This window comes from Lontra canadensis, unplaced genomic scaffold, assembly GCF_010015895.1.
Source record: "Lontra canadensis isolate GAN:19392208 unplaced genomic scaffold, GSC_riverotter_1.0 scaffold35, whole genome shotgun sequence".
Classification (NCBI taxonomy): domain Eukaryota; kingdom Metazoa; phylum Chordata; class Mammalia; order Carnivora; family Mustelidae; genus Lontra; species Lontra canadensis.
Genome location: NW_022631029.1, coordinates 9,509,007 through 9,532,553, shown reverse-complemented (window position 1 = coordinate 9,532,553; position 23,547 = coordinate 9,509,007). Strand labels below are relative to the sequence as shown.

General features: G+C 42.0%; 1 protein-coding gene across 6 annotated transcripts in view; it reads right to left on the bottom strand.

Annotated features, from left to right (window-relative positions):
* DOCK3 (dedicator of cytokinesis 3) overlaps positions 1-23,547 on the bottom strand; it is a 581,779-nt gene that overhangs the window by 70,611 nt on the left and 487,621 nt on the right. For all 6 annotated transcript variants that reach the window (XM_032868163.1, XM_032868164.1, XM_032868166.1 and 3 more), the window contains exons 15-24: positions 21,643-21,767; positions 19,835-19,997; positions 19,190-19,296; positions 18,444-18,615; positions 17,981-18,078; positions 15,230-15,313; positions 14,067-14,167; positions 10,443-10,524; positions 5,796-5,966; positions 2,748-2,940 (exon numbers count right to left, since the gene is read on the bottom strand). In XM_032868163.1, coding sequence (XP_032724054.1) covers positions 2,748-2,940; positions 5,796-5,966; positions 10,443-10,524; positions 14,067-14,167; positions 15,230-15,313; positions 17,981-18,078; positions 18,444-18,615; positions 19,190-19,296; positions 19,835-19,997; positions 21,643-21,767 — 1,296 coding nt within the window. The remainder of the gene's footprint in view (positions 1-2,747; positions 2,941-5,795; positions 5,967-10,442; positions 10,525-14,066; positions 14,168-15,229; positions 15,314-17,980; positions 18,079-18,443; positions 18,616-19,189; positions 19,297-19,834; positions 19,998-21,642; positions 21,768-23,547) is intronic.

The following is a 23,547-nucleotide window of genomic DNA, read 5'->3' as shown; positions in this document are numbered from 1 at the left end:
TGGCCAGGGGCCTGGCACGAGCGTTTACTTGTGGCAGCCATCAGGCCTACCTCCTTTCCCCCTCAGGCTTAGGGGACAGGCTTGGCCTGTCCACAGCAGTGAAGGCAACACAGCAGGACTTTGTCTTGTCACAAACCTTTGATAATTAGCTAATCCTTCTTGCCAATCCTAACTTTTCTCCTCAATGTTACCTGAACAACATTTTCATCAGGAGATGACTTTGTTTAGAACTCGGTCAGGAAGGCTGAATCCAGGTTCAAATTCCTTAACTCACCCGAAGGGCCCATAGGTAGGTTGATTCCTCCTATGGGCTTGCTTTTCCCCATCTGTACCATGAGGTGCTAATGGTCTTTTCTGCATTTCCTTCACAGGTGTGGTGAGAAGACAAAGTGAACAGGTGTGAACATGTTTTTGGTGCTCTGTGCTCCTACGTGGCCAGTGACTGTGTGACTCTGCAGGTACTCTCCCACCTGGCCAGCATGATGTAGTCAGATTACCAGTAGTACAAACAAGCCAAGGCACTTTGGATTTATTTGACCACAGTCAAGTGTTCCAGATGAAATTCAGAAAGGAAATTTTTTTTTCAGCCAAAGACAAATTACATGACTTATAAGAGATTTGGGGGCTGTTTTGTCAAATACCTAGAATATATTCAAAGAAAATGGAATGACAGCTGTTCTATGCTTGGACAAAAGAGAAGTTCATAATACAATTGGCAGACCAAAATACCAACAGAGCAGGATTTATAATGTAAATATATAAAATTACTGCAGAGAAAATAGTAGTTTGTTACTGGAACCTGATAAAGAAGAGACAAGACTGATGCGCTCTGAGAATATAAGTGTTGCTTAAAAGACACTGTTAGTAAAAAACCTTGCTTCAAGTTGCTGCTGCAACTCAAGCATTCAATGAAGCGGAAATACAAATGAAAATTGGGTGGAGGCTTGTCTTCTCAAAATCCAGCTACATAGCTCCACTGCCACATAAAGTTTAAGAACAGTTTTTCTGGGGCGCCTGGGTGGCTCAGTGGGTCAAGCCTCTGCCTTCAGCTCAGGTCATGATCTCAGGGTCCTGGGATCGAGTTCCCCATCGGGCTCTCTGCTTGGTGGGGATCCTGCTTCCCCCGCTCTCTCTGCCTGTCTCTTCCTACTTGTGATCTCTCTCTGTCAAATAAATAAATAAAATCTTTAAAAAAACGATTTAAAAAACCAGTTTTTCTTAAATGATTATGGGAAGCAGCAGGTACATACAAAAACACAGGAAATAAAGGGCGTCAGTGAGGGAAGTCTGCTGTCCCCCTTCCCATATATTTGAAAGCATCTTTTTTAAGCAGTGCACAAAACCTGCACATACGCAGTGGCCTCAGTGCCAATGCATCCAATCCTGGGATAAAATTCTCCAGCCCAGGAACCGGTGAAGAGAGAAGTGTTTACTATAAAGACTTACTGGTAGAGAAAAGCTGACTTTCTTGGTGGCGGTTTTGCCATGAATCATAACCTACACTGGTAGAGTTAAGTTAAAGGGGACATTTATTCAGCATTGCAATTGTGTGTAGCACTTGGTTGAGAGATCATTGTTCTTATACTTTATTTTTTTTAAATTTTTTAAATTTTTTCTTTTCAGCGTAACAGTATTCATTGCTTTTGCACCACACCCAGTACTCCATGCAATCCGTGCCCTCGCTAATACCCACCACCTGGTTCCCCCAACCTTCTACCCCCACCCCTTCAAAACCCTCAGATTGTTTTTCAGAGTCCATAGTCTCTCATGGTTCACCTCCCCTTCCAATTTCCCTCAACCCCCTTCTCCTCTCCATCTCCCCTTGTCCTCCATGCTATTTGTTATGCTCCACAAATAAGTGAAACCATATGATAATTGACTCTGTCTGCTTGACTTATTTCGCTCAGCATAATCTCTTGCTGAGTGAAATGTTCTTATACTTTAAATGTCAAACAAAAAATTTTACTACCCAAAATTCTAATTATAAAAATTCTAATAATTGTTTTGTTAGCATTTCAGATTTATTTCTGTGACCTAGAAATTTATTCTATGATTATGACATTCCATTTAAAGGATAAGGCTCATACTGATCTTAACATTTGGCCGTTGAGTATTTGGCACCCCTGCCAGGCTGATCATGCTGAATATGGTTTTAGGTATGAATACAGAGTTCTTCCAGAAAGGTAGTTTGGGCTGTTCATTATTTGCTAGGCTGTCCTGACCTCTTGGGGAGTGGAGGGCTCATGGTCCATCTCTTAACTGATGCTTAGAGGCTCTTTCAATGATAGGCAAGGAGTCTATCTGACTGGTGTGACAAGGAACAAAGTAAACACAGTGGGTCCTCAGGGCCCCCTTTCAGGGTCTCTCTTATTTCCTTGACTTACACTTATCGTCTTGGGCTACACCCTTCTCTCGTGTTCTCTCTCCTTTCTCTCTGCTTTCTCATCCTGCTGGAGTGTGGCAGGCCCTGCTCTTGGCCTCTGGTTAGACTTGTGGGCCTGCAAGTTGCTCTGCAGGCCACCGCATGGGCATGGCCCAGGCTGTGGGTTCCTAGGGATGAATCATGAGTGAGGCAGTAGGCCTCCATCTTGGCTGCATTATCTAACATAGTTTCCCAAACCCTCTGCATTTTTAGGGCCACAGGCTTCTTGCATGAGCACTGATAAAATGGATCCTTTGATTACCACTTGATAATTACCCTGGAAAAGAAGAAAGGTGAGTCTGACTCTCATCCCAACTTGATTTACCTGAGAAAGAAAACAGGCGGCTATCCACAGTCCTGGCGATCGACTGGAGCTTCACCACATCCATTGACTGCCCAATGTGCACTGTACTGGGCATGCTCCCCAGAGTCCCTCTTACAAACTCTGCCACCTCCTGCACGGTGAACATTTGCAGCAGCTCGTCGAAGATAGTTGGGAAGGAATTAAGGAGTGCAGCCTGCAGAAGCAAGTGGGCCTGTGGTTAGGGTGGAGTTAGGTGTCTATCTCACATGCTCAGACAATCATGAGGAGTCAAGAGGCTGAAAAGTCACTGCAGCACCCCGGCCTCACAGGGGTTCCGCCTGGGCCTTTGACTCCATGCATCATTGTTGCACTCCTGGGGCATGGAACAGAGTAGCAAAAAGGAAACTAAAACAAGAATATTTCCTGGGGCCCAGGCCACTTGAAGCTTTCATAACTTGCCAATATATTTGCTGGCAAGAGAAGGGAATTAAAAAAAAAAAAAGAAATCAGCTCAATATGGCTTAATAGCCGTAGCTGTTTTGCTCATAAAATGGATTTAGATTTTTTGTCTGTCTCTATGATCAAACTCTCAACATTCTAATTTTGGTCTCAAATTCAAGCCAGGGACTGCTCAAATCAAATATAGCAGAGAGAGCTGAGCACCATCAAGCAGCATGAGCTGAACTTCGCTCATAGTTCTGTAGCCAGCAATCAAGCTCTGAGAACAGGACCATTTTCCCAAGATAGAGACATTTATTTGAAACCATGAAATCTGAAGACTTTGTAAATCGTGTCCTTCTGTGATGCTTGGCAATGTCAAGTGTAAATCCACAAGGATGGAGAAGGTGTGGGTTTAGTCAGCTAGGGGCTCTCGAGAACCGGTGGTTACATTGGCAGAGAATTCAGCAACTGGTGGAAGTGTGTGTTTGGGAGACTTCTCTTCATGGATCTCAGCTCTGGTAGACCCATGAAGTGGTTTCTTCAGGACAATCTTATAATAGTTCCAGAGCCTTTCAGAGATGGGGTAGTACAGGAGAAAGAGAATGGGCTGTGGAATTAGACAGACATGAGTACACCTCTCAGCTTTACTACTTGTTTGTCATATAAACTTCAGTGAGTTACTGCCCAATACTCTGTTTTCTCATCAATAAAATGAGGATGATGTTATCACTTGTCTCCTGGTATTGGCATGAAAAAAATTAGATGCATGAAGTTTATTTCCAGCAGAGTGACCAGCACATCATTGGTCTTCGAGAAATATTGGTCCTCCTTTTCTCAGGTCTACCTGGTAGCAACACAAAGGCAGCTTTTCTCCCTCTCAGTCCTCTTACACAATTAACCCAGAATTCACACAGGGGAATGGAGTGTCACTGTGAGACAAGAAGGTGAGAGTGCATTCCTCCCATGTGGCATGTAGTGAAATGGGGGTGTGGGGAGTGCAGACTATTTTCCTCGACTGCTTCATCAGGCAGTAGACACTGGCCTAGAGCGAGTAAAAATTTATGCCTTGGGGAAACAGATCTGTTATCATACTGCAGTCTTTGTTCAGGCCAGGCCCAAGGACAGAACTTAGATGAATTCTGTCTACAGATTTATAACTCCCTGGGATATCAAAGAGATTTCTTTATGTGCAGAAGTTAGAACAGCACAAGAACATATTATCATAAGCAGTTAGATATAAAAGACAAAGGGGAAAAAGCAGGTCTTTCATAATACACAACAAACAGTAAATATTCTCGTAAATGTTGAGATTTCCTACACTTATGCACCAGGACAGAAGGACAACTGCACCTGAATATCTCCTAGTGGTCAGAACCAAAGACATAAAATCTGACTGAACCATGGACTTGCTGAGAGATCTGAAAATCATGAAACATGAGCCTGACGCCAAAGAAGCAGGTCTGCTCCTGACTAGATCTGAGCTCTCCTGATGTGACAGGTACATGCCACTGAGTACAAGGCATTACCAAGTTCTCAGAAAGCATATCTGCCTTGTTCTGCTAGCTACCTCTGAGCCCCCTCATCTCTGTATACTGAGGGGAAGAGTAGGTGTCCTGGGCCTTTGTAGGCAGGAACAGATGGGCAGGAGGAGAGATGGGAGGAGGAAGGGAGACCATGGAATGACCCTTTTTTTACAGAGACACTTGGAAACCTTGAGGAATTCCCTCTTTTATAAAGTCTAGCTCACAGTTGTTCACCTGTTCTCTGGACCAAGGGGCTTAAAGCCAGTTGGCATCAAGGGCATCATAGGGTCATGTGGAAAAGAAAAAAATGGAATATTCTAATCTTAAAGGAGATATTTAAACACACATTTGTACTCATGACAGTCCTGGCAGCAACTGAATGAATGGATGGGAGAGTGATCTTTTGAGTAATAACTGGCTTAGAAAAAAATTAAAGAAATACATCTATTAGATAAAATTCTGACATTTATGTATAAGAGAGAATAACCCCCTTGTGACTGTGGTAATAAACAATATCCTTGATCCTTTCTAGGGTGAGGCTCTCTGTCAAAGGTAACAGATTAACTGACTGGACATTTTTAATATAAAGAAACAAATTTTCTTCCCACATTGATATTTCTAATAGAACCTGATCTTAATTATTAACCAAAGTTTTCTAGTTGTTTCTGCCCATTTTATTCTTAACTTCTGGAATGGATAAGTATTAATCTAAGGCTTATTTTTTTAAGTTTTTAAAAAATTAACACAGTAACTAGGAAACAAAATTCTCTCTATATTCTGAATATCCCCTTTAAATAAGATGCTCATAAATGACAAATAGTATGGTTTAGCTAAATAAATTTGGCCTAAAGAGGGCTTCTGAGAATAAAGTTGTGCTTCTTCACCATAAAGCCACTGGGCTGTTTTATGTTTGGCAGTTGGGGCATAGCTGGCTTTGAAGTAAAAGTAGCACTGTGTTCTATTAGTTATTTCCTGGCAAATCACCCCTCACCCAGCACACAGGAGTTTGGCAGGGCTTCTTCAACTCCAGAAGCCAGAGGACAAAGAAACCACCTGCTAAAGCAGACAAGAATCCAGCAGCAAATCTTCCCTGCAGCTCACAGACCTGAGTGAAAAGGAGTGTTTCTGAGTTTCTGCTGTCCAGACTGAGCACAAACCGGATGGACTGGAAAAGTTCTTGGATGCTGGACCGGAACTGTTCCTCTTCCATCCCACAGGTGGCTCGGGAATACAGGATCCTGGATTGCACAATAAACTTGAAAAGGTACTCCAAGGCCTGGAGGTGTGGGAGCAAAAGGGATAGAGAGGTGTTGAATATGGTCAACAACTCACACAGCAGGGAATAAAGGGCTATGTAACCGTAAATTCTACCAAAATCAGGTGATGGGCAAATTTCAACTGTGGAGACAAGCACTTTTTTTTTTTTTAAGTTTTTCTCAAAAGTCCAAATGGTCACTGAGCAGCAGCTGTCTTCTTACTGAGACAGTCATCTAATTAATTCACCACTGTTTTTGTGATTCTGGAAATGAGGAACCATAGACTGTTATGGGAGCAGCTGAATTCAAGAATATACAGGATCAAAAGAAAATTTAATATCTTTGCATTTGTTTTTACAGGTCTGGAAATAAGAGGTTTCAAAAGCAATGATGTAGCTTCTCTTACATTTGTTTCATGAAGGAAAAGTCCTTAAGGAATCTTCTGTTTCATGAAGGAAAAGTCCTTAAGGAATCTTCTTCAGCTAGGCCCTGACATGGTGCCAGCCTTCTTGCTGGGGTCAAGTCTGGAGAAAACTTGCCCTAGGCAGTATAGCCCGAGGGGACCTGACACATTCACTCTCCATCCTCTTCTAATACATGGCACCTTCCATACATAATATTTGATGAATGTAGGAGATCAAGCTCCCATAACAAGTTTTAGGAGCAGAATCTAATTCTGAGGAGTTCCTGCTGCTTGGCCCATGCTTATGAGCACAGTAATTATCTTTTAAAAGAACAGACTGAAAATCCAAGCCTATGCGACACTGGAAAGGCAGAGACACTGGGAAGAAACTTATCCAAGGATGAAATAAATGGAGTTCAGCTACTTGAAATATATAATAGGAAATAATTCTCAAGCTACCTTTCATGACATAGGCATGTATCAGAAGGTTTGTTTTGTGGCCCATATAGAATTCAGCTGGCATTGTAGAATGGCTAGGTCAGAAAAATGCATCTTTCAAGGTTTGCACCAGTAGAAAAAAATCACAGTGTGTGCCTTCATCAGCATAAATGTTACAGCCTCTGTTCTAGTAGCCTTTTAATTCCTGGCCTGAAAAGAACTGGCAAAATCTGTGCTACGTACTCTAATTTTAAAAAGGAAAATGTTTTCCTCATGACCAGTTTTTTCTTTTTTCAGTTTGATACAGCTAACAGAAGAGATGTACTGAATTGCTTGAAACATCTACTACTTTCATAGTGAAAGACAGAAGCAGACAGCAAAATTGCTTGCACTTCCTGGTCATGAGTGGTGGAGCCTATGAAATTTGCTCAAAATTCAAGGGTCCTCTCAACACTGTTCAGAGACAATGGGAAACATAACTGTGGGTGAAGCATCTGCTCTGTCCAGTTCTACTTAAGTTCCTAAACTTGAAAGGAAAAGAGATCCTACAAGTTATTACAACCTTTCTATCACTAAGAAGATCCATTGTGCCTGCTCTTTCCTCTTCATGGTTCCTTGGGGGGACCTGAGGTAGTGAAAAGTGTGCTATCTTTTAAGGATACCTTGCCAAATACCATCCTCAAACCCACCAAAGATACCTTCTACAGGCCATTCACAAGGGAACAAATACAATAACCAAGTAAGAAAACAAAGGACTCTTTATTTTCATCTTCCTTAGTGGTCAAACTTTCTTTGAAAGGCCATGACTTTGAAAGTGAAAGGAAGAGATGGGATATAGGTGGCAAGATGTATCGAATCAAGAGTAATAAAGAAGAAGGGGGGTTCCCTGGTCCACACCTTATCACACCAGAATGAGAGGTGCCAGGCCAGGACCATGTGTATCCTGTGAAGGATGAAAAGAGGATTGGATAGTGACTTACTGGTTTAGTCAAGGGGACTTATCAACTAAAATTTGATGAAGATGGGGAAATGACCTGACAAAACCTTAGTACTGAATGCATTATTATGAGATGTCAATCAAATAAGCCTGAAATGATGAGAGTAAGTATGAAAGTACCTCAGAAAAGTGCTCCCTCAAAGGGACCTCTTGCTTCTCTCCACCCAAACCTGATCTTCCCAAAGTACATCTCCCAAAGTAACCAACCCAGCTGATCTAGCCACAGCCTCAGAGCCTCAGTTCTTCCTTTCTGTCACCTCCCATCCAATTCAACAGTTGAAATCCCCTGCTTTGGTCAAATCAGCCACTATTCTGGTTGCTTGAAAACTCAAGCTTCCTAGAACTATTTTTTCTTTTTTTTAAAAGAGAGGGAGAGAGAGGGAGGGAGGGGAAGGGCAGATGGACAGAGAATCTTAAGCAGGTTCCATGCCCATTGCAGAGCCTGATGTGGGACTCAATCTCACAACCCTGAGGTCATGACCTGAGCTGAAATCAAGAGTTGGAAGTTTAACTGACTGAGCCACCCTTGCACCCCTCCCCCTGCCATGAGGCTTTTAAACATGCTGTTTCCTCTGTCTGGAGTACTTATCCCTCAGCTCTGAACATTAATTTCAGCCCAGAGGTCACCTCATCAGAGAGGTTTTCTCTAAAATCTTGATCTGAAGTAAAACTTCCTCTCCAGCCAGTCTATCCCATGATCCTGTTGATTCCCTTCATAGTATTCATCAAAGTTTTTTTTTCACTGACTTTGTATATTTATTCATGTTATATGTTTGCCTGTCTTTCCAAAGAACTTGTATGGAAGTGCTATAAAGGCCTAGCCTTTTCTGCCTGGGCTCCTGCTGAGTCCCCAGTGGCTCCTACAGTGTTTGACCCATGGCAGCTATGAAGCAACATCAAGTGACTGACTGAATGAATGATTCTTAGGAGAAAACAACTTCTTCTGTGATGGCTTCTCCAGTATCCTGAGCAATTAATTTTGAGACTCAAAGAGAATCCTTTGAATTTAACTCAACTTTTATCCTCTCAAATATCATATGAGACACCTAACAGGTATTGGGTTAAGAGACGAACAGAACCTGGGCCCTGCCCTCACATCACACTCAGAATCCTGCTCTACACCTGTGCTACTGCGTGCTTCATTGGGGAAGTTTTCTTCAAGAAGAGAGGCCTGTCTTACTCGACTCGTCTTTGTATCCTAGCACCCACAATAGATGCTGACTGCTTTATCGATATGTATTATATGAAGGAGCACAGAAATAACAATTGTGGGCTTTGATTTTTACAGAATGTACATAGAAGAAGCAGGGGAACACAATCTTATGATTTGATTTTGCCTTCAGTCTGATGACACTTGGGGAAACACCTGTCTCACCTGTTACCCTGTGGACAAGAACAGCAAAAGCATAGGCCCAGTAGTACTTGCAGCAGATGATGTGAAATTAAAAGGGGACAGAGAAAAAGCAGAACAACTTTGCTGCCATTCTTCTTTTATTGCTAACTGGAAAGGGTGGGAAAGACATGCTTAAAAACAATTAAAAAAAAAGTAACTCAAGAACACGAAAATGTAGGGGTGGAAAGGGAGAAAGCTTGGACTTGTGAGTTCCCAGAGGATATGGCAGCTTTCTTTAAATAGCTATCTGGAGAACTGTTGAGCAAAAGAGGGATCAACATTCTCATAGATGATTCTCTATAGTAGAAGCAGTACCATGAAAAGAAGTTACCAAAAGTGAAGTTAACTCACAATGAGGATGGATCCCTGAAAACTGGAGCTGCCTAGAAATGCAAAAGGCTGCCTTATCGTGGAACCTGTCCATGCAGGGGTGCTGCCATGAAGGACCCTGGGTTCCTCCAAAGGTCAAGGTTTTAAGATTATCTTCTTCTCCATATATCCATATACAGTGCATTTACACTCAGCTCTTTCCACTTAAAACAGTTCTAAAAAAACACAATGTGTAGTAACCACTGAACAAGGGAAAGTGTTGGAAGATCTTAATATTTTTTATTATTTATTTTTAAAATTCTTTTCAGCATAACAGTATTCATTGTTTTTGCACCACACCCAGTGCTCCATGCAATACCCACCTCCTTAATACCCACCTTAATACCCACCACCTGGCTCCCCCAACCCCCCCCCCCCCCCCCCGCCCCTTCAAAACCCTCAGATTGTTTTTCAGAGTCCATAGTCTCTCATGGTTCACCTCCCCTTCCAATTTCCCTCAATTCCCTTCTCCTCTCCATCTCCCCATGTCCTCCATGTTATGCTCTGCAAATAAGTGAAACCATATGATAATTGACTCTCTCTGCTTGACTTAATTCTAATCACTGCTGCCACCAACACTAGTTTAGAAGGAGATATGATGCTTTGGCTACTGGAAGCAGAGATGAATGGTGTTGGCAACAACCAGACAGGAAGGACGGCCAGGAGCTCCATGCTCATCATCCATCCTTCTGGCCTTAAGATAACGTTATTAGGCATAAAGATCTTCTGGGGCAAAATCAAGGTGAGGAATGGGGACTCACGTGGTCCCAGGTGTTCCTAAAAGTAGGCCAATGTCCTAGGATGTCTACAATTGTCCTGCATGCTATAAACCATTGCCATTACTGTCAAACAGCTGCAGGGTGGGCCCTTTGTGTACAGTGAGCTCAGTACATTACCCGCATGGCTTCCTGAATGTGGTCCTGTCGAATCAGTTCTGCTGAGCAGTCCATGTACCACTTCAAACAGCGGATGAGCTCCCTGGGAAAGAGAACAGTTCCAGAAACCCCACTTTAATTCAAAAGCAATGCCGCTTGAAATTTCTGCAGCCCAGAATTAGCCACATAGGAATAATATGCTGCTGATGAGTCAGAATGGAGTGATGGGTCCATTACAGCTGTGGGATCTCCAGTTCATCTGAGATCAGACAACATACCTCACTCAGACAACATACCTCATCCACAGAGTTGCTGCATTTTAATGAGCAATTATAATCATTCTTTCTCACTCTCCCTGACACACATTTCTTCTTTGATTATAAGAAAGTTTCCCCAAAGTTCTGGACTTTGAATGCATATTTGTTTTGTCTAAACTTGCTGCGTCTCCAGAATAGACCACAATGACTAGTAAATAGTAGACAGAGATAAAGGTATATAGTCCGGTGTGCCCCTCCTTGCTTCACCTTTATCTCATATATTTTATTTTCTTAGGACCAAGAAACCTGAGTGAAGGGAGATGATAGATCAGAAGGCCTGTTCCTCATGTGGCAACAGGGCACAGAAGTCAAGTACAGGCCTTGGTCAGACAGCAGAGTTTATATCTGGGGCCTATAAATTTCTAGCTCTGCATCCTTGGGCAAGTAATTTGATGCCTCTGTGCCATTTTCTTCATTTAAGATGCAGAGAAAACAACCGTACACTTCGAAGTTATTGTGACTACTAATGAGATGATGACATGCTTAAACCACAGCATGGTGCCTGCTCTGCGGAGTTACATCAAAGCGCCAGAGTTCCAGGGACTCCACAGCCTCATCACCCTTGGGTTTTACTTATATTTCCAAAAACTATGCTAATTCTACAGAAGAAAGTGATGACTTTTTAAAATTGCTTTAACAGTTTCAGATAACCTTGGTTTTCCATATTAGCTATTTATATCTTTTATCAACTTTTTATTTCTTTGATATTTATTTGTGGGTGCTATATTTATCTATTCACATGTTTCTCATGGAAGAAGCAAGCCTAACTTTCAGTAGCTTTGCCGGTATTTCTTACAAGGAAAAGTATGACACCTGTGTAGTAAACTATGGTTTAAAATGAGAGCTCAAAGGCCACAGCTAAGACCCCATTCAACATCTTTGAATTCAATCTTTTAATTCAAAGATTAGGAATAAGGCTTGCTTTTGCCACTTCTAGTCAACATAGTACTGGAAGAACAGTTAGGCAAGAAAAAGAGGTAAAAGGCATTCAAACTGGAAAGGAAGAAACAAAATTATCTTTGTTTGTAGCTGACATGGTCTTACATGTAGAAAAAAACTGAAGATTCCACAAAAAAACCTTTTAGAACCAATAAATGCAAAATTTATCCAGCAAAATTGCAGGATATAAAATTAAGACACAAAAGTCATTTGCATTTCCATACACTTATAATGAGTACTTCAAAAAGGAAATTAAGGAAAAAAATCCATTTGTAGTAGCATCAAAAAAGAATAAAATATTTAGGACTAACTTAACCAAAGAGGTGAAAGACTTATAGACTTGTACTTTGAAAACTATAAAATGTTGCTGAGAGAAATTAAAGAAGATATTAATAAATGGAAAGACGCTCATGTTCATTGATTGAAAGACTAAAACTATTAAGATGCCAACACTACCCAAAGTGATCTACAGATTCAATGCAATCTCTTATCAAAATCCCAACAACATTTTTTGCAGAAATAGAAAAATTCATTCTGAAGTTCATATGGAATCTCAAGGGTCCCCAAATAGCCAAAGCAATCTCAAAAAAGAAAAAAGTTAGAGGACTCACACTTCTTGATTTCAGAACTTACTACAAAACTACAATAACCAAAATAACATGGTACTGGCATAAAGACAGACATACACATCAATAGAATGACAGAGCCCAGAAATAAATCCTCACAGAGATGGTCAAATGATTTTCAACAAGGGTGCCAAGACCATTCAATGGGGATAGGATAGTCTTTTCAATAATTATATTAGGAAAACTAGATATCTATGTGCAAAAGAATGAAGTTGGATTCTTACATTACACAATAAACAAAAATTAACTCAAAATGCATCAAAGACCTAAGTGTAAGAGCTAAAACTATAAATTAAACTTGTAGACAAAAACGGAGGAAAAGTTCTATGACACTGGATTTAGCAATGATTTCTTGGATATGTCATGTCACCAAAAGCACAGGAAATAAAAGAAAAAATAGATATGCTGGACTACATCAAAACTGAAAACTACTGTACATCAAAAGACACAATCAACAGAAAGAAAGACGATGGGAGAAAATATTTGTAAATTGTGTATCTGACAAAGTGTTAATATCTAGATTATATGAAGAATTCCTACAGCTCAACAATAAAAAATGAAACAACCTGTTTAAAAAATGGGCAAAGGGCCTGAATACGTTTTTCTCCAAAGAAGATATACAAATGGTCAATAAATACATGAAGAGATGCTCAGCATCATTAATAATTAGGGAAATGCAAATCAAAACCACAATGAGATACCGCTTCACGCCAGTTAAGGATGATTACTATAAAACCCCCACTCCTCCCAGAAAAACACAACAGAAAATAACAAGTCTTGGCTTGAGGACATGGAGAAACTGGAGCCCTTGAACACAGTTGGTGGGAATGTAAAATTGTGCAGCTATTGTGGAAAACAGTATGGTGGTTCCTTAAAAAATTAAAAATAGAACTACCTTATGAACCAGTAATCCCACTTCTGGGTATATGTCAAAAAGAATAGAAAGGGGCGCCTGAGTGGCTCAGTGGGTTAAAGCCTCTGCCTTCGGCTCAGGTCATGATCCCAGGGTCCTGGGATCGAGCCCCGCATCGTGCTCTCTGCTCGGCGGGAAGCCTGCTTCCTCCTCTTTCTCTGCCTGCCTCTCTGCCTACTTGTGATCTCTGAGTGTCAAATAAATAAATAAAATCTTAAAAAAAAAGAATAGAAAGCGGGGTCTTAAAGAGATATTTGTATCCCCATGTTCATAGCAGCATTATTCACAATGACTAAAAGACGAGAGCAACCCACATATTCATCGACTACTAAACAAAACATGGTATATATGTATAATGGAACATTATTCAGCCTTTAAAAGGAAGGAAATTCTGACACATACTACAATGTGGATGAACCCTGAAGACATTATGGTAAGTGAACTAAACCAGACACAAATAGACAAGTATTACATGATTCAATTGACATAAGGTACGTAGAACACACACATTCAGAGACAGAAAGTATAATGGTGGTTGCCTAGGGGCAGCGGGAGGGGGAGGGGTGATTGGAGTTAATATTTACTGGATACAGAATTTCAGTTTTACAAGCTGAAAAAGTTCTGGAGATGAATGGTGGCGATGGCTGTACAACAATGTGAATATACTCAATGCCACTGAGCTCTACACTTAAAAATAGGTATTTTATACTCTATGTATTTTACCACAATTAGAAAAAAAATTAAGTAAAAAAAAAAGTCAGCTGACTGAATGGTGGCTGTCACTGAGATTTTTTTAAGTTTGTCTTTCTATTCAAACCAAGTCCTAATAATGGTGCCAGATGGAACTTACTTGTATGCCAGGGCTCCAGCAAAGTGTTTCTGGATGTATGTGTCCATTACAGGCCGGAAGTGGAAATACTTGATGTCTCTGAGCAGGTTGATGATGAATACCTGGAGAAGATGGAGGGTACCAGGGTTCACTGGAGGCCCTGGATTTATCTCCAGCAGAAAACAGAACTCTTGCTTCTTTAAGGAATGACAAACTGTCAGTGTTTTCTCTAGTGTTCCCCATGGGCAGAGAATGGAAGATTTCTATTCTGGGTCTATTTCTGTCCTGTCTGCTCTATTCCTATAGGCCCCAGCCTCTGAATTCAGACTTGGGGCTCATCTGTCTGTGCCAATGTTAATCTGAGTTTTCACAGTAATGCTAGGTGGGGTAATACAGATTAGGAGAAAGCGAAATAATACCCGTGCATGGTGGCATAAATACAAAGGTGTCTCAGAAAACTTGGAAAACGGAAGAAAAAAAAAGATTATTCTCTGAGCCAGCTCAGCCTATGAAAGGCTGTGCCTTCAGAAATGGGGCTGGCTGGCTAGGAGAGCAAGGAAGAAGAAAAGCCAAAGGGGCAAACTATGCACGTGTCATTTTAACTCCTGCCTCTGCTCCTCATCTGTTAGGTAGACTTACAGTATGAGGTTCCCCTTGGGAACAGGGACAGGATCTATTAAGCTAAATGCACTGAATGTTCAAGCCACTGTCCATTCTCACTAAGCAGCCATTGGAGATTCTGGTTCCCAAACAACTGCACACAGGGACAGAGTGTGATGCTCAGACCAGCATGGGTGAGGACTCTGCTCTTCCTGGTGGTTATATCCTACTGTGCAGGTGAAAGTACAGGCCACCTAGTTTCCTATATTCATCTCTGAGCATACTGGTGGTGTGTAGGTCTCTATTTCAGGGGCTAGGCAACTCGACTACAGCGATGAGACTGAGTACCAGAACTACAAAGTTGAGGCCTGGACCTGACCAGGCTGAATTATTCAAATTTGATGCTGGAATCTCTCTGATAAGTTGGTTGGCTGGTCTGCCTTGGGTCACTCCTCAGCCTCTTTTCTACTGGAAACATCTGTACCTTGTATTGACTCATCCTAATAAACTGCTTCCCTTGGATTTTGGAAAACATGTGACAGAAATAACTAACAAAAAAGGAAGTCAGGAAGGGTGAGACTTACCAAAGACTGAAATACCAACAGGCCATATTTCTCTGTATTATCATCCAAAATCACAAAGAGTGTATCTAAGATGTCTTGCAGAAACTGTAACATAAAAATCAGAGGGCTCATGTCTTAGGACCTTGTACACATGGTCAAACTTCCATACACCAGTGACTTTAATCTCCCAATAAACAATCTCAAAAATCTAAGATCTCAAACTTTACTTAAAAATAATTGAATATTCCACCTCCATCCAACTAAGGGATAACTAGGTGGACTCAGGGTGTTTGTGTACAGCCCAAAGGGTCCTGAGAGAGATTTGGAAAGGCTTTTTTCTCTTGGGTGAGTGCTAAACTTCTAAGGAAAGAACAGTAACCTAAAAAACACAGGACACCCATGTTGAATTGCAACTTTGAAGTAATGAAACTCTAAGTGGTTCTGATGCCAAATTTATTTTGAGAAAAAGAATTCACTTTCCCAGAACCCCCAAAAGTGCTGTAGTCCCCTTATTCTCTACTGTGGCTTAACTATAAGGGACACTTGAATGAGGATATGGCAGGCTAGGCTCTAGCTACAGAAACCATGTTTTGGTCTAGAAATCAGTATGCTGGGAGAAGAGAGAAAGCTGCTGCTGATGGCTATCAGGGAGGGTAAAAGATCTGGAAGTACCATTTTGTTTTTGTTTTTTGTTTCTAAGATGCAAAATCTAAGGGAGAAGATGATAAATACTCATGGATACCAGCAGTCTTTAAAAATCAAATCTAACATTCTGTTGGTCAAAAGGCAACTGAATGATACAAAGTTTACAATTTATTTTTTAGCAAAGTCTGAAGTTGCGGGCATGGATGGGAGTGTTGATGGGCAGTATTGGTCAAAGGCTGAAGATTATTGGTGCTAGGTGATAGGTACTCATAGGGTTCTTTCCACTATTTTACTTTTGTGTATGTTTGAAATATTCTAATAAAAAGTAAAAAAAAATTAATTCTAGCAGATTATTTTCACACTCTCCTCTGGTGGCTTGAGATCAATCATTGGTACCAAAACCAGATGTGTTGATAGGATATTTTCTTATCTGGAATACAACTCAGATTGAAAAAGATTATAGATTTTAAAAACATGTTTCTGTTTACTAATTGATATTTTAAAGTATGTTTAGAAGAAAAAAAATGCCCTGAGAATAAACTGATCTTCAGTTTCAAAAACTAGTATTAGCAGGGGTGCCTGGGTGGCTCAGTTGGTTCAGTGCCCAACTCTTAATTTCAGCTCAGATCATAATTTCAGGGTCATGGTCTGAGGGTCTCGATCTCAGGGGCCTGAGATTGAGCCCATGTCAGGCTGTGCTGGGTGTGGAGTCTGCTGAAGATTCTCTTTCTCCCTGCCTCCTACCTAAACAAAACATAAACATATGAATAAACAATGAATCTTGGAACACTGAAAAAATAAAATTAAATTTAAAAAAAGCAAAGCAAAACAAAACTAGTATTAGCTTAAGAGTTCTTTTTAAAAAGATTAATTGATGAAAACAAAATTCAGACTGACTTCACGAAAATACATAGAGGTATACAGACTTCAAAACTGTTTCTTGTTCGAAGACACCGTGTATGTTACTGAGTCAATGGTGCTGAAAAATGAAAGTATCTACAGGGTTATCTGTGCTCATTGATTTGGTTTTATGATGACAGAACTAAGAAAGCTCACTGAAGGACAGCTGCCTTCTTGAAATTTAGTTTCTATCCTACAGTCCACTGCTCCTACTGATCATCAAAGGCAAGTCCACTGTTCTCAGCAGAGTTCAGTCCACTGTGCAGAATCCACCTGGGGGGTTTACACCATCAGGGAGTACCTGCGGGTTTTCTTGAGCTAAAACCAGGTGGGCAAACACTCCACACAATGCAGAGAAGCCCTGCGGAAGACAATGGGGGACTGGTAGTGTTGTTATCAGTCTGCTCAGGCCATTAGATGGGAAATGTCACAAAGGTACCTAGAGAAAGCAGTTCAGACAGAGAGCGGGGAAGGGTCCTTAGTATGGACTCTTAAGTGAGAGACGGGGCAAAGGCAGCAGCTCTAAGTTAATGGAGAGCATTTAGAATTCTTCTAGATAATCAAGCCAGTAGAGCCAAAAAAAGCCTCAGGCTAGATTTGTGGTTAAAGGGTTACAAATAAGGAAAATGAGAAAGAGATCTAAGGAAACAGAGGAGGCAGCACAAAGCACTGGTTGTGTTTCTGAGACAGATGCCTTGACCACTGCAGTCTCATTATTGTTGTTTTTTCCTAGGAAGAAAAACAATCAGAAAATAGGGTTTATGACTTAAATATAGTTTCTAAAAGGTAAGAAGCCAGATGTGATACCTCCTTTAAAAGGAGAAGCTAACAGGTGTGCCTGGGTGGCTCAGTAGTTAAGTGTCTGCCTTCGGCTCAGGTCATGATCCTGGGGCCCTGGGATCAGGCCCCACATGGGGCTCCCTGCTCAGTGAGAAGCCTGCTTCTTCCTCTCCTACTCCCACTGCTGGTGTTACCCCTCTCACTGTGTCTCTCTCTCTGTCAAAAAATAAAATTCTAAGAAAAAAAAAAAGAGAAGCTAACAAAAAAAAAAAAAGAGAGAAAAAAAAAAAAAAAAAAAGAGAGAAAAGAAGAACAACTTTATTTCTACTCATCTAGTTGTATTTCAAGACATGGTCTTAGTGGGGTACCAGTAGAAATCAAGGAGATGTAAGGACTTCTGCCCAGATTCTTGGTCAGGCAGCATGTACGAATTTCCGGAAGCCATACCTTAACAATTTCTTCCCCACTGACATGCCGCAGCCGCCCTAGGATGTCCATGATCCGGTCTGGAAAAGCCTTCCATTTCAGGAGAGCCAGGAGGTCCACTAAAAAAGCAAGTGCAAAAGATGGTGAACACTGGCTATGCCAAGGACAAGCAAAGCCCAGACCCTCCCTGCCCGGTGGAAACTGGAGGAAGAGAAATAGCCACAAGCATTACAACAGCCTTTTTAGTGCCCATAAGACCAAAGACACATCTGTGAGATCCGGAGGCGTACTCTGGAGCTGCTGAAACCATGGCAAACCTTACAGGCTGCTATTGCCAAGTGGTTCCTCCAATTTCAGGTGAAAAGAATGCCCTCATTATGGCATGAAAAAGCAACTAATTCCTGTCTCCCTTAGCATGCAACAGCAACATGAAACCAGCCACTGAGGACAGGGAGGGCAGCCCCCTGCAGACCCTCTTGCCTACCATTCTGGGTGAGTTTGGTGGAGGAGAGCTGTGTGGAGATGAAGAAAGACTCTTTGGTGCTGCGCTGGAAGATGAGGCTGGAGGGGATGTTGGGGCAGCCATTGTAGTCCTCTTTGCAGCAGGGCAAGCCCAGGTACAGAGCATGGTTGTTAAACGTGCTATTCTCATCGCACTGTAGGCAAAGGTAGAGAATACAGAATGTTTCCCGAACCACGCCATGTGTAAAAAGCAGGCCGCAGGAGATTTTTTGATGTTGATGTTTGCTCTCATCTTCCTGAGGCTAGATCTTGGACCTCAGGTTCTCTTAGAAGACTGCTTTCTGACTGGAAACTCCCCAGCATGGCTCACATGCCTTTTAAAGAGAACATGTTGGGGCAGGTGGCCTCTACCTGGTGTGCAGACAACTCTGGGGGGAGCGGCACTGTGACAGCTGACAGAACCATGATCTCAAATGGCAGGTGTCTGAACGTACTAGCCAAGCCACACAGCACAGAGGAGTTGGTAACAGACATCCATTACTTGTGAAGTGGGAGTTGGGAAGCAAAGGGCCTGCTGGCATCACTTGTGAGAGGAAGGCTCCTATAGGTAGAAGACAAAAGCCTACCCACAGCTATCCTGCTGTCAGCCACCAGTGCACTACCCTGGATCCTTCGGCCTGCCCACTGAAAACCACCTAACTGAGAACCATGTGTGAGAGCGGTCTCAGGGGTGTGAAGGTTTAGGTGAGAGACAGACAGGCTCCATACCTTGTACACGTAGAGCTCATGGATGTCATCTGAAAGAGTGGTGCCATCATCCCGCATCAGGGGTGAGAATGCAAAGCCAAAGAGTTTCTTTTCCCCTTTGTCCTTTGCTGCAACCAGAGCTAAGTGTTAGTTGTTTTTGCCCCTCACTTTGCTTTTTAACAGAAATTCCCCTTGTGCTTATCACCTACATTCTTTACTTCTTTGTCCCTTGTTTTCATTAATTAGGTAGTTACCTGACTGCAGGAATGATGAGAAATGTACTGGACCAGGTTTCCATTTATATCCCAAGGTACATGGGCTACCTAGACTCAAATAGAAACTAGACTGCTGGTCTTGATAAACCAGAGGCTCTTTAAGAAGCAGTTTAATATGCAGAAAGGAAACACTCAAAGGGGAATGACACTGGTAATTATCCGGTGTCTGGGTCAGACCCTAGGAAGGGCCAGCACCAAACCTCATGGTTTGAGTCACTGTCTAAAGAACAGCCTCTAATGACATCCCATCCTTGAGTACCCACTGATTCAGAACTCCTCATTTTTCTTGCCCCAATAACAAGAACCCTCTGAGTTTTCTTTCTGAGGAAAGGCTTCTAAGACAATAGGACGTTCATATCCTCCAAGGAATGTGGAGAGAATTCTCACTCACTGGAACAATGTCTGAACTCGAAGCGCAGGTGGGAGCCCCGGAACCGGTCGATGGGGATGGGCAATTTGATAATCTCTCCCCACCGAGGACTATTACTGTGGTAGAGGACAAAGGAGTGGTAGGAGCTCCTGTTTGGCTCTCCTGAACCCAAGCTTATGCAATCCTGAAAGAGAGAAGCATAATAAAGTGTCATCTTCCCGTAGGAAGCCCCTGGACTTCTCGGCGGCACTAGGATATTTTCTCCTTTGTGTGGGTCCTATTTTCCCACCAGGCCAAATCTACAAGATGAGAAAATTCATTTGACTTAAATTCAAAACTTTTGGAGACAACTGTGTAGATGGCCTAAAGAATCCATAGTCAACAATGCTCCTTCTTTTCCTTGGGGCAGAAGGAACCACACACACTGCTCAATAAACTGGAGGGAAGCTGAACAGTGTATCTGAATCACCAAGATAAGCTCTTCATCCTCATTCAGAAAGGAAAGAGTGAACTCCATAGGAGAAGTCAACTGTACGTGACACTTCACCTGATCAGAAAATTAATTAATTTATAAACTGGAGAGAGCTTGCTTTCTAACCTTCCTTCCAAGGTTGCCCTTGGCTGACTGTCCTAGATAAGGAAGAACCAGATTTACCTTGACCCCATTTCCAAATATTGCCATGAAGTTGTAGTCCCATCTTCCTGGAAGACAGGAAGTTGCAGGTAATGCAATCAGGAGCAGTTCCCTATCTGCACAAGGGTGTTGCCAGTAGCTGACAGCTCTGCTGACCTTGGTGTTATCCATGCAAACAATGGACATGCCTTAGTCCTTGGGGTAGGTTTTTAAAATTATTTATTTTTTTTAGTAAAATCTCTACACTCAATGTGAGGCTCAAACTCAAGACCATGAGATCACCGGTCACATGTTCTTCCAACTGAGCCAGCCAGGTGCCACCCTCCTTCTTTTTAAAGTTAATTTATTTTCTTGAGGTGGGTTTTTAAAATGTAATACAAATCACTGTTTCTACCACCAAATAAACATTCTCCTCTATTTCCTTCTAGCTTTAGGAGATGGTTTTGACTAATTTTACTTTCTTCCTTCCATAAAATGTGGATGATCATTCCTGTTCTGCCTGCCTCACAAGGCTATTGTCAACATACAGGAGCAAGGTCTGTAAAAGAATGATTTGCCTTCTATCAAGTGCTATGCAAATGAGGCCTTGTTATTTGCCAGGGACTTCATCATGACACGACTGGAGAAAACTGACATACTGATGGTGGAAAAACAGCACTCCAGTTCTTCACTTTGAATGAGGAGTGACAGAAGACATACTTCCTTCTTTATACTGGCATTGGCTGGAAATAATCTTTTGGAGCCTGACTCTGCTGTTCCTTGTCACATAACTTGGTACCAGCAAGTGAGTGCCTAAGTCCCACCCTTGACCAAAGAGCAAGTGCAGCTTTATTAGCTTAAGGAACAAAAAGAGTGGGACCTAGTAACAGTTACCAAAAGAGGCAGCTTGATGCTAGACAGAATGGCAGAAAAAGTAACATGTAGGGCAGAACTAGAGGGAATAGGTCTAAATTGGAGCAGGAAGGATTGAGGTCAGACACTAGGAAGCATTTCTAAACAGGCTGTATGACACTGGAAGTCATCATCAAAGCATACTGCAGGGTTTCCTTGAAGAAAAGAAAAGGTAGAGAAGAATGTACATGCAGCCATTTGAGGGAGGTCCACCTGAGGAGAATGGATCTCTGGATAAAGTCCATAGAGTCACAAAAATTATTTCAGGATTAGCCTCCATTCCAAATTGACTGGCAAATCTTACCTTCAGTATTTCTCCATCTGCGTAAAGCACATACATGGTCACTTCAATATTCTTTTGTACACTCTTTCCCCCTCTCTCGAAATCCCCCTTCTCCAAGGTTAGGTACAGGTCATTGCGGATATCGCCTATGGGGAAAGAAATGCCATGTCTTCATGACCACAGAAGCCACATGGCCCCATTTGTATGGAGGACCAGGCTAGCATTTGGGTCCTCCAGGGTTCAGGTGGGTGCTCGGGGCATTGCAAGCTTGGTTAATAATGGTGGCCATCTACCCATATCAGTGCAGCGGTACTAGGTTGGTTAGTCATGTGTTCTCTAAGTCTGAATTCTAAAGCTGTTCACCACACCTTGTCCAGGGTGGGAAAATGTGGGGCAGAGAATCTTCTCTCATATCATAGGTGACTACTCAGTCTCTCTACCCTCCAGGAGAATAGCCGAAATCTGAGCCTTCCAAAGGGGAAAGATTTTAGAATCAACACGAATAACACTTAGTTTTATCATGTCTATGCCTTAACTACTAATCCCTTCTCCTTTCCCTCAAAAAAAAAAAAAAAGGTAATTTCCTTTTTCTTTTATAGGTTTTCTTTTTTCAACTCTTAACCCTTCTGAGTCTTTATAGAGGATACACTACTTTTTCCTTCTGGAGGCTTAGCTCCAAATCCCATCCCTTCCTGGAGTGCCAGATGGAGGTCACAGGACTGTCATTTTTTTCTTCTTTGTGTGGCATGTGCTCTGGGAACAAATGACTCTTCAGAATCACAGGGGCTAAAGCACGGGGTTGAGGGGACAATCTGTTGTGCTTCCCTGGGCTCTGACTCCCGCCCACTTTGCCAATAACTGCTGCTCGAGACTGGGCTGAAGAAGCTCAAACTGCAAGCTGAAATGACCTAAGGAATGACCACATCTGCCTTTTTTAAGGGAGTGGGGTTGTCTATTCATGTATAAGGGGAGCTCATTTGGGCTGCTCTAATTTTGTAACATGACCAGTTTTATCCATACATTCTAAAGAAGGGCTTTTGACCTTCAGGAAAAAAAAATAGCTAAGTCTCTGGGGAAAAAATCTTCGAAGGAAAGTGGCAAAGGAAAACACGTAAGATCGAAGTGAAGATGCGTTAGCAGCCTGAAGAATTTAACTGAGAGGTGATGGAATGATTAACTTGCAAAACAAGCCAATTCAGAATATTCTTTCTACCTCAGTTCTTAGCAAAACTGGCCCATCTTAAAGTTCCTTTCTTGGAATCACAATAACATAAGCAGGTATTGTTTCTGGTTGGCAAGTGAGCTCTCTAGTTTGGTCAGATACATGATGATGGCTCTTTTTCTGCACAGGCCACCTCTGATTGTGGAAGTGTCTTAGTGTCTCTTATGCATGAAACATGGTAGACTAGGACTGGGATATACCTGGGTTTTGAGGTCTTCACGAGCAGACCTTCTATTCTTCAGGTCGTCTTACTATACCAGGAACACAGCCATGGCTATTTGGTTGCATAATGAAGCTCTTAAAATACTTCCACTCAAGTGGGGGGAAGAGCAGCCTGTAAGAAGCAATTACTTATTCTCTGACAGCCCAGAGAACTTTCTCTAAGTGTGAAAAACATCCTGTTCCCCAAATAGCCCTGAGGCTACCATGAAGGAAAAGGAAAATTTGTTCTGAAAATCACATACAAATGTAACTAACTGCTGGCAAAGCAGGACAGCCTAGGGGGTGTCTAGCCCTGCAGTTCACACAGACTTCTCTCCCGGGTGAGGAGAGCCTCTACTTGGAATTTTCATGAGTCTGGCTTGAATCTGCCTCCTTTGGACATCTCTGCTTGGGCCTTCCTGGCATATCATGAAAATAGCACTCAGAGGTGCAGGTAGGGTAGGAAAGGAGAGCAGAAGGGAAACTCAAATCCACAAATTTGC